Source organism: Garra rufa, chromosome 13, assembly GCF_049309525.1.
Source record: "Garra rufa chromosome 13, GarRuf1.0, whole genome shotgun sequence".
Lineage (NCBI taxonomy): Eukaryota > Metazoa > Chordata > Actinopteri > Cypriniformes > Cyprinidae > Garra > Garra rufa.
In genome coordinates, this window is record NC_133373.1 from 379,445 (window position 1) to 390,196 (window position 10,752).

The 10,752-nt window shown below is 39.4% G+C and overlaps 1 protein-coding gene across 1 annotated transcript in view; it reads left to right on the forward strand.

Moving 5' to 3' along the window:
* Window positions 1-9,698, forward strand: part of lrfn2b (leucine rich repeat and fibronectin type III domain containing 2b) — a 103,481-nt gene extending 93,783 nt beyond the window's left edge. The window contains exon 4 of the mRNA XM_073816837.1: window positions 5,374-9,698. Coding sequence (XP_073672938.1) covers window positions 5,374-6,355 — 982 coding nt within the window. The 3' untranslated portion in view covers window positions 6,356-9,698. The remainder of the gene's footprint in view (window positions 1-5,373) is intronic.
* The last annotated feature ends 1,054 nt before the right edge of the window (window positions 9,699-10,752 follow it).

Below are 10,752 nucleotides of genomic sequence, written 5' to 3' on the forward strand. Positions count from 1 at the left end.
CAAATGACTTAATGTTAGTTAAGTCATTCAACCATTAATACTTGAAGAAACCGTTCGGCTCAGCTCATCGGCAGTAATTCGGTGTGGCGTCTTTATTAGAGTTGTGCCGGTGTGAGAGATAAATTATTGACTCGTTTCTTCATAATGGTTCAATGAGCTTCTCTGGGAAATGTTTCGAACAGCATAATGAGTAAATAAACTCTCACTGTGGCCAAGATTATGCTGTCATAACCAGCTGCAACACAACAAGATTTCTAGGGCAGGAAATATTTCTCTCAGCGCTCAAAATAAAAATGCTGTGCGACGCAACAAAATCACAGCCTGTCAGAACCGTGAGGCTGAGATCTCTCTGTTTGTGTGCTCTCTCTCACACTCATAAGAGCGTGAAACTAAGAACACGCATCTTGCGTTTTAAATAATTCTGTGATGCTTCTCCAGATGGCATCTTTTCTATAAGGTTTTCTTTGTCAAAGGGTTTGTCAGCATTGGATGTTCGATACATGTGAGTTTCTGGTGTGGGCCGATTCGAAGCATCAAGGTCCTGTTGTCTCAGCCCACAGTGTTCAGAATGATTGTGTTTCTTCAACCTTGGACACGTTTGATTCTGTGGGCATTTAGAAACTTCCTTAAAATACACTTTAAAAGTCAGGAGTTTCTTGCTGATTTTATTGCTAGCATTTTTTCTATCAATCCATACACAATTACAGCTTAATTGAAAATGACACACCATTAAAATACTATGTTTAAGTAATATTTACCTTGATATGTCTTCACAAATCACATCTCCTGCTTCATAAATTTTAAAAAATATTTTTTATATTTTATAAAAAATAAAGGTGCTTCACGATGCCATAGAAGAATCTTTTTGTCTGAATGGTTCCACACTGCAAAAACGGCTTTTCTTACTTAGATTTTTTTGTCTTGTTTCCAGCCAAAATATCTAAAATATCTTGAATCAGGAAGGATTTTCTAGACAAGTAAAAATTATTATCTTGTTTTTAGTAAAAACAAGTCAAAATTAAGTGAGTTTTTGCTTAAAACAAGCAAAATAATCTGCCAATGGGGTAAGAAAAAAAATCTTATTTCAAGCAGACAACTAGATTTTTTTTCTTACCCCATTGGCAGATTATTTTGCTTGTTTTAAGCAAAAACTCACTTAATTTTGACTTGTTTTTACTAAAAACAAGATAATAATTTTTACTTGTCTAGAAAATCCTTCCTGGTTCAAGAATGTTTAGATATTTTGGCTGGAAACAAGACAAAAAATCTAAGTAAGAAAAGCATTTTTTGCAGTGCATAAAGAACCTTTAACATCTGAAGAACCTTTCTTTGTGGCAAAAGAAGGTTCTTTAGATTATGAAAAGGTAAGAAAGAGATGGTTCTTTAAAGAACCCTTGACTGAATGGTTCCTTGTGGAACCAAAAATGGTTCTTCTATGGCATTGCTGTGAAGAACATTTTGAAAGTACCTTTATTTTTAAGAGTGTAGTTTTTTTAACTTTAAAAGTTATGATGGGTGCATTTGTTGTGTCCCAATTTGTGTAAAAAAAAGTATATAAATAAAATGTAATAAATGTAATAAAAAAATATGTTGTCTTATGGATTGTCATAAGAGCACTCTTACAAAACAAAAAATAAACCGATTTAATGTGGCCTTCAAATAATGCAAACAAAAATGTTGTAATCTGTTAATTAATTAAAAAATCAAGGAGAGGTGGATACGTCTTTGGAACTTGAGCTCTTTGCAAGCTGAAAAGAAGAAGAGATGATGAGAAGATGAGCTGAGAGGAGGAGAGCTCGGATGAGGGGCTTTGTTTAATGAGCTCATGCTGATTGCTTTCAGGAAATCTGAGAAGAGCTGCACCATTCATTCTGCTGGCTCTTATTTGTGTTTCTATTCTAATTATATGCAATTAACCTGCACATGCTGACAGTCGAAAACTGATTAGCATTAGAGGCGGAGGGATATGAGACAACATCAGCAAACCCCAGGTAGTGTGATCCGGCACCAACAAAGACTCCTGAAAGCGGCCTTGGGTCACACTTGAGTGATGTTTGCTATCACTGTTTCGGAGTGTTGAGGGTGTTTTTTTACGACTCTTCTGTCAAAACCTATATACAAATCTATACAGAAATGAAATATAGCTAGATTTAAAGGAAGAAGAAATTCCGACATCCTCAGGCCAGCACATTTGTCCATGATGGAGGATTCTGGTGTAAGTAACAGGAGAGACGTTATATTATTAAAGGACATCACTCTGTGTACATATCTCTAGTACAGTACATACTGCTGACTACTGCAGGTTAAATATTAAAAAAACAGCTAATTCAGGCTTACAAATACTTGACAATTATTTTTGGTTTATTGAAGTGACACTATACTATAGAGTCAATAGTTATGCATTGATTGTAGGTGTAGAGCTGCTTCTAAAGCTCCTGTTGAAGTGTTTGTGATGGTTTTGTCTGGAGGTCTCAGCAGTGACGCTCCGTCCATAATCTTATAAGCCTTTACTGTGATCCTTTCGCTGGCGACCCACAGATCAAACTTGTGCATAAGTAAACACTTACCGCATTCTTGATGCTCTTGCAGTGTTTTTACTTTCCTGCACTATGGCTTAAGATCATTTCTTCATTAATATACGTCTGTGATATCGGATAGGCCATCTGCTCACGGCAGCAGCACAGATGGGTAGAAGAAGTAAAGCCAATTACTGTTGGCTGTCAGCTCAGCAGGGAGGAACTTAAGTGAAGTTCACGGAAAAATAAGAGCTGTCCAGACATGTTTAGTTGATGGGTAAGCAACACTTTTGGACATTTTGACTACTAGTGTAAAATCTGGTCAAGTTTGTAGCTTTTTGTCTGAAATAATTGATACCAGGATAAAAATTTGCAGTATCTGAGCAGAAAATGCTGAAGAAATTAGAAATAACGTGCGTAGACTAATATAGAATTAATGCCTTTAGTACTGGCAAGTCCAGTAAGTAGGTCTTTACTAAAAATGTTTATTGTGTTGGGCCACTAGCAGCTACCATCAATCAGACTGGAACAAATCTAATTTAGACATTTGCCATCTTTGTTTACTTTACGGGGAAGGAGTGAAAATAGTGCATTTGGACTATTGGCGTCACCCTGTGCACGTCCCAAGTGTCAACAAATGGTTGAAATCTAATCTGACACTTTAGGCACATTTTTAAAATCTGATTTAAAATGGATTCCCAGCCATTGTGGTTTGTAAAAATGTAATGCGTTTTTTTTTTTTACGTGTCTGTGATATCAGTTGAATTTCAAGTCGTTTTTCGTAATTTAGGATGACATGTAAGTGCAAAGTGCACTGTAGCATCTGCTGCTGTCTAAATTTTCATCCTCTCGTTTTCTGCTCTGCATAAAAAAGCATCTGCTAAATGAATAATCACACAATTATGAGTTCTGAGCACATGAATGATTGAGCAAAGTCATATTTACAATTGGGGAACTTCTAGAGCCCTGTTTACACGAAGGGAAGACGCAGATATTTCCCTGCGGTTTGGCCTCTCATTTACACGAAAACCCCGTTTTTAATCACAGAAAACGATTATTTCTAAAAACTCCGGCCAAAGTGGATAAATTTGAAAACGCTGTTTTCACGTTGTAGTGTGGACTGTGAAAATGGAGGCTTTTGAAAACGATGACGCATATTTATAGTCATGTGACGCATATCGTACCAATAGATATCTATGTTTACAGCAGTAATTGTGTCTGTGCTATTCACTGTCACACTGCTGCTAAAGAGATTTACCTTGTACACTCTTCAAATTACAGTCCTAAAATGATGACAGAAAATTTACTCACAGTTACTGTCCTGCAAAACATGACGACAGCTGCTTTTCAGATCAAATATGAATGAGCGCGATATAGACGCGTCAGTGGATGATGAGATATTTCCGTAAATTATCCCGCCAGAAGAATTGCGTGAAAACGTATTACCTCTGTATAATTTTGGAGGATTTACGCATGCGCAGTAAGGCAAATTTGATGTTTGCCTATGTTTCAGTGTGGATAAGAAACTTTTGGAAAACGCTTGGAAACACTAGTGTGGACGGAGAGCGTTTTAAAATGAAAACTCCGTTTTCAAATGTATCCGGATTAATGTAAACGTAGCCTAGGTCAGTGGTTCCTAACCCTGTTCATTGAGCTCCAAACACTGCACGGTTTGCTTAATCAAACACACCTGATTCAACTCATCAGCTCATTAGTAGAGACTCCAAGACCTCAATCTGGTGTGTTTGATTGCACATCTCTTTAATCAAATCAATTCAGTGTTTGGGGCTCTAGGAAAACAATTTCAATCTGAGACATGGCAGCTCTTATCAAAAAGAAGTATACTTGTAGTTTATTTATTAAGTATACTTAAGTAAAGTTCAAATATATTTTAAGTATACTTTATGTAGTAAGTATACAAATATCAGTGTACTAGTAGTATACTTTTAAGTGTACTATTTCAATACTCCTAGGGACTAAATTGGCCCACTTTCTAGTATATAAAAGTAGTAAACTTTGAGTACATAACTAGTTTACAACTATGTTTTCAGTTTTTACTGAAAGTATACTAAAATTTAATGGATAGTATACTAATTATGCCTATTTAGTACACTTTAAAGTATAGTCTCAGTAAACTACTAGTTTAGTAGTTTTATACTACAAGTATACTCGTAAGTTTTCTTTAAGTGAACTTTACATCATATTCTAAGTATACTACTTCATCCCTATTTAGGTGTTAATGTGTATATATTTTGTTATATAAATATCTGAACAAAACATCAAAAGAAAGAACAGGGTATCTGCTTGCAAACAAAAACATTTTATTCTAGCTTCATGCATTCTTTTTTTATAAACACTTGAATGTGGGTAAGTTTCATAAATAAAAAATAAATAAACAACATTTTGAACAAAAAGCTAAAAAAAGACTATTTAACACCCCAAAGCTTGACAGTCATTATTACCTCTTCAGGGGTCGACATTTTATTCCATAACGTTACACAGTTTTCCATATCTGTGGTTTTAATGCTGTTTTATGTCTGATGATTGTGTTAGATTACATGTGGAAGCATCTGTTGTTTCGGTTTCTTCTTCACTTGAGTTTTGGAAATTCTGTTCAGAAGATGTGCAATAGCGCCCCTAGCGTATAACAATGGAAACACAGATTATCAGAGCACAAGTAAAGCTCGAATTTATTAAAGTATAGTATATAGTATAAGTCAAGTATACTTAAAAGTCATTTTAAGTATATTTCTGAGAAGTATATAAAGCACATTTCTGAAGTTTAGATATTGGTTCAGTTGATGTGAACAGTGTTTGATGTGCAATAGTTAATAAGTTTGTCATTGTGTGTTTGTAGGATGATTCCTTCCTCCAGTAAGGCCTTCCATGTCACCAACCTGGTATCTGGGACTCTGTATGACCTGTGTGTTCTGGCCGCCTGGGACGACTCCGCCACGACGCTCACTGCCACCAACGTGGTGGGCTGCGTGCAGTTCTACACCCGGGACGAGTATCCACAGTGCCAGTCTCTACACGGGCAGCTGCTGGGCGGCACCATGATCCTGGTGGTGGGCGGAGTGATCGTGGCCACGCTGCTGGTGTTCATCGTCATCCTGATGGTGCGCTACAAGGCGGGGGACGGCGGAGGGGGCGGTCAAACCCCCGCCAGCAAGCTGAGCAACGTCAGCGAAACGTACTCTCAAACCAACGGAGGGAGGCCGGGGCAGAACGGAGTTCCTCTGCTGGCACCAAAGCCCAGAGTCACCATGCAGGACGAAGTGGTCGAATTCAAGTGTGGCTCTCTCCAGAGCAGCGTGTCCTCTTCCTCCTCCTCTTCCTCTTCAGGTTCTGCAGATCCCACGTCCTACAGCCCCAACAGTGCTCTGGCCAACATCTGGAGGTCCGCGCCTCCCAAGCCCCGCAACAACTTAGACCAGCTTCTAGGGGCCTTCACGTCACTGGAGCTTCGGGGACAGGCCAAAGAGCCGCGGCCGTCCGGGGGCCCGGCGAGCACGGCTAGCGCGGCTGGTGCCTCGGCCCCGGCGGGCCAGACGGACAAGGAGCCTCTGTTGGGCCGGACGCTGGACTCGCGGCTAAGCAAGTTGCTCATGTTGCCTCTGGACTCCAAACCCAAGAGGAGCCATTCGTTCGACATGGGCGACTTCACGGTGTCCACGGCGCAGCAGCTGTGCTCGTACCCGCGCCGGATCAGCAGCATCTGGACTAAACGCAGTCTGTCGGTTAACGGCATGCTGCTGCAGTGCGATGAAGAAGGGGACAGCGGCGGGAGCAAAGGCACCAACGAGAGCTCGGAGTGGGTTATGGAGAGTACTGTATAGGGGCCGAAACGTACAGTTATATACTCCATCCTGCATGACTCTGAATATGTTTTTTTATTATTGTTATTCGCCTTGCCATATCCAGAACAGACACAGCATTCAGGGGGTGAATTCACAAATTGGTTGTGCCACTCTAGACGCAGTATTTCAGCACAAAAAACCTGTCAAATCTCTCTAATGACCCTTGGGTTTTGGCAGAAACATATCTAATTTCTCAGTAAAGTAGGTTTTTTGTACTTTGCGCCTTTGCACAAAATTTGCCTGCTGCAGTTAGGCCAAAGTATACTTTGGTTTTTACGTGTATGCATGGGTCTGTGTTCAGTGGATGTGATTTAAATTTCATTCATGAATAGTATGTGTGCACTGTATGTGCACCACCTGATTTTTGGAGACACGCATACTTTGTATGCATAGGTCACACACGTGCATTGACTTTTTGGATATTTGCATACTAGTGTAAAATGTGGTCCAGTTTGTAGCTTTTTGTCTGAAATAGTTGATACCAGGATAATAAGCATGTCAACCGCCATTCAAAAATCAGCAGAAATGAGCAAAAACATGCAGAGACTAATGTATAATTCATGCCTTTAAAGGGATAGTTCACCCAAAAATGAAAATGTGATGTTTATCTGCTTACCCCCAGAGCATCCAAGATGTAGGTGAATTTGTTTCTTCAGCCGAACACAAATGAAGATTCTTAACTCAAAGCAGTGCAGTCTGTCAGTCATATAATGGCAGTAGATGGGTACCAAACCTTTAAAAGTAAAACGAAACATGCACAGACAAATCCAAATTACACCCTGATTTCCCCTTCCAGCGTTTGCGTATTCTACACCAGAGCGCTACACGTGTAACAAGCCGGATGATGAGCTTGTGCTCAGGACAGATGGACGTGGCGCTGTATCAGAAGTAAAAATTTATATAAATACTGTTCAGTTTCTCACAAAAAACGATAATTTCGTGTCTTAGGACATCAATGTATCGTCACGAGCCGCAGGGTGTAATTTGGATTTGTCTGTGCATGTTTTTGTTAACTTTTAAAGGTCTGGTGCCCATCCAGTTCCATTATATGACAGACTGCACCGGTTTTGATTAAAAATCTTCGTTTGTGTTCTGCTGAAGAAACAAAGTCACCTACATCTTGGATGCCCTGGGGGTAAGCAGATAAACATCAAATTTTCATTTTTGGGTGAACTATCCCTTTAAAGGCATGAATTATACATTAGTCTCTGCATGTTTTTGCTCATTTCTGCTGATTTAATACTGGCAAACCCAGTAACTAGGTCTTTACTAAAAATGTTTATTGTATTGGCCGCATTGACATTGTTTTTGCACTAATCAGTTGTTCTACAAGGTGGCGACACTGGTCTGGGCCATTGTTTCACAAACAAAACTAAAGAGACAGAACAGCACAATAGTGACGACTGCAACAATAACAGATGGCTGCGTTGACAAGCGCTTGTGTGAGGGTGTTAAGAGAGAGCAGCAAAAATATAAAAATATATTTTTATCAGTCATCACTTCTGGAGTCAAATGGACACTGTTGACTAAGATGAATATTTCTAGAGAACATGCATACACATACAAAAACTAGGTATATTTTCGGCTTTATTGTTGCACTATCACTTCATCCAGATGTTAATTCAGAAGAGATGGTTTCTGTTGTAGCAGTTATTTATCAAATGCAGAAGAGCATTATAACTGGCTGTATATGCAGGCACACAGTGCAGTGGAGGATCACAGTGGTGGACAGATGAGTCACAGGAAGGTTTGTCAGATCATGGTGGTCTCCTCCATCCTCCTCCTCGAGTCGACCCACGAGACAGAAACAGTTTGTGCTCGGCACAGGTTGTGCGGGAGCCTTTGTGCCGTTAAGGTCACACCAACATCGGGCCATCATTGAGCGCCAGTCAGCTTTGTTTTTGTAGTGCCAGACCCCGACGATGACTTCTTGGCCGATTGAGCATGTTGAATTGGTGCCGTCAGTGAGAGACAGAACTCTGATCGGCTGTTCGGCTTGGTGAAGAAGTCAGTGCACATGAATAAAAAGTGAATCAAAGGGAGCAAAGAAGGCAAGACTAATTTTATGTCATCCTACCTGTGCATTTCAATATGCAAACATTTCCATAACAGCATGAGCGGAAAGTGAAGAATGAAGAAAGTGATTAAACTTATTCATAAATGGTAAGCAAGTGCAGTGTTGTTGGTGGTTTGTATATGTGCAGTCCTAGTTTCCCTTTCTGAATGACAAATAGTGCTCATACGATACCTGCTGGTTTAGACAGTTGGTAGACTGCAGACTGTAGTTATGTGGTGTGTTCAGGCACAACTTTTAGTCCAGACAAACACGACGTGAGGCAACAACACAGTCAGCTTCAGTCGCTGCTAGTTGTTTGATGTGGGTTTGGTGTGTCACAGCCTTTCCATGAGCCGCATAACTCCTAAACCTGCGCAGGCGACGCTTCAGTGATCGCAACTCATTCTTAGTGAATTCCCCCTCAGTCTGCTGTGCTGACTCATTGGTGTGAGACGTGTGTGTGTGTGTGTGTGTGTGTGTGTGTGTGTGTGTGTGTGTGTGTGTGTGTGTGTGAGACGTGTGTGTGTGTGTGTGTGTGTGTGTGTGTGTGTGTGTGTGTGTGTGTGTGTGTGTGTGTGTGTGTGTGTGTGTGTGTGTGTGTGTGTGTGTGTGTGTATGTGATCTTCATGTCTTATTTGTGTCTGAATCGGACAGGTTGGAATGAATGTAGAAGAACTGTGGGATAAACTCTTGTGCTTCTGCAGTTTTTCAAGGCCGGTGTGGGAATTAAGGCACATAGACAGAGGAAATTGTAGCAAATTGCCATGCCAACAGATTCCCTGAACATCATAAAGACTCTGTGAATATCTTCATGTGCAACACTGTTTATATGTGTCATGAATTTAAAAATTTATATATTTTTTATCTTGTTGGTCAAACGCTCCTCTTTCTTGATGAAAGAGATTTCCTGAACCTTCACGGCATTTATCTCACTCCCTTCAACTTCTCGTTTACTCATTTTGGAGAAATCATGTGTACAGTTTCAATGAATCCTCAGATGTTTGAAGCTGGCTGTTTACGTGTGATGTTTTTTTCTATATTCCTGTAATTACAGAGGTGATGGAAAGACGTTATTAATGAAAAATGGCTGTGTGAAAATATCTTGAAACGTCTGTTGTGTTGTTTTAACCCTCACTTAATAACGAAAACCAACTTTATTTATGTGATTTAAAACAAAAGGCCAGTCCTGTGCTTCTTATACAGGGGCTGGTGTCCACTAGAGGGCTGTGGGATGACTTAAAAGTAATAAATATTATTAATATAAAATGCTTTAAAAAGCTGTATTTTATCATGCTTCAGTAACTATTATTTTTTGCCCAAGGACCTTTTTAATATTAAGTTGGACAATGGGGGGCTATAGATTGACAAAGGTTAAGAACCACTGGCCTTGTTCATCCCATCAAAGACAGCTTAAAGAATTGATGTGCATCAAAATATCTCTTTAGGTTCAGTGTTATTTGTCCTGCTTCACATAGACAGCATTCACACTGCAGAATGCGATGTCACTCCTCTTCTGAGTGTTTCATCTGGTTGTGTTCACACACATTAACAGGAGTGACACCGCATTGTACAGCCCAGTTCATTCCTGAAGGGTTCAGCTGTGTTTATATGGAGCTCAGGATGATGCTGATGCTGGAAAATCACAGAAACAGAGGTGAGAGTCTAGATTTGTTCAAAGATTGTGCTATTTCGGTATTTCTCCACTGTAGTTTGTCCTGTGGTTGATCACCGTGTCTGCACTAGACAAGACCTGTAACCAGTGTTGGGGGTAATGCATTACAAGTAATGCAAGTTACGTAATAATATTACTGTTTTCAAGTAACTAGTAAAGTAACGCATTACTTTTTTATTTACAAGAAAATATCTGAGTTACTTTTTCAAAAAAGTAACACCAGTTACTTTTTGTTTTCTTTATGTTTTAAACCCATTTTATTAACCAATGTCTTTGCTGCTGACCTTTGTTGGTCCAATTTACCCATCCTAATAAGCAAAACTTACTTTAGATTTACTAACATTTGTGCTTCATTTTTCTCATTGCTGAAGGGTGTTGAAATTCCTTTTCCTACAGTTCTACTGTACAGACATGAAATTACTTTTCCTTCATCCTTAGGCTTATTTGTTTCACTTTTTGGTGTGAAAGGGCTTTTACAATTGCTAACTTTTTATATTAAAAACAAACAAGCAAGCCCTGTCCAGATTTAAAAGGTGATGTGAAAGTAACCTAAAGGTAAAGTAACACAACTTTCCATAAAATCTAACTAAGTAACGTAATTAGTTTCTTTTTTAGGGAGTAACGCAACATTGTAAAAGTAACTTTCCC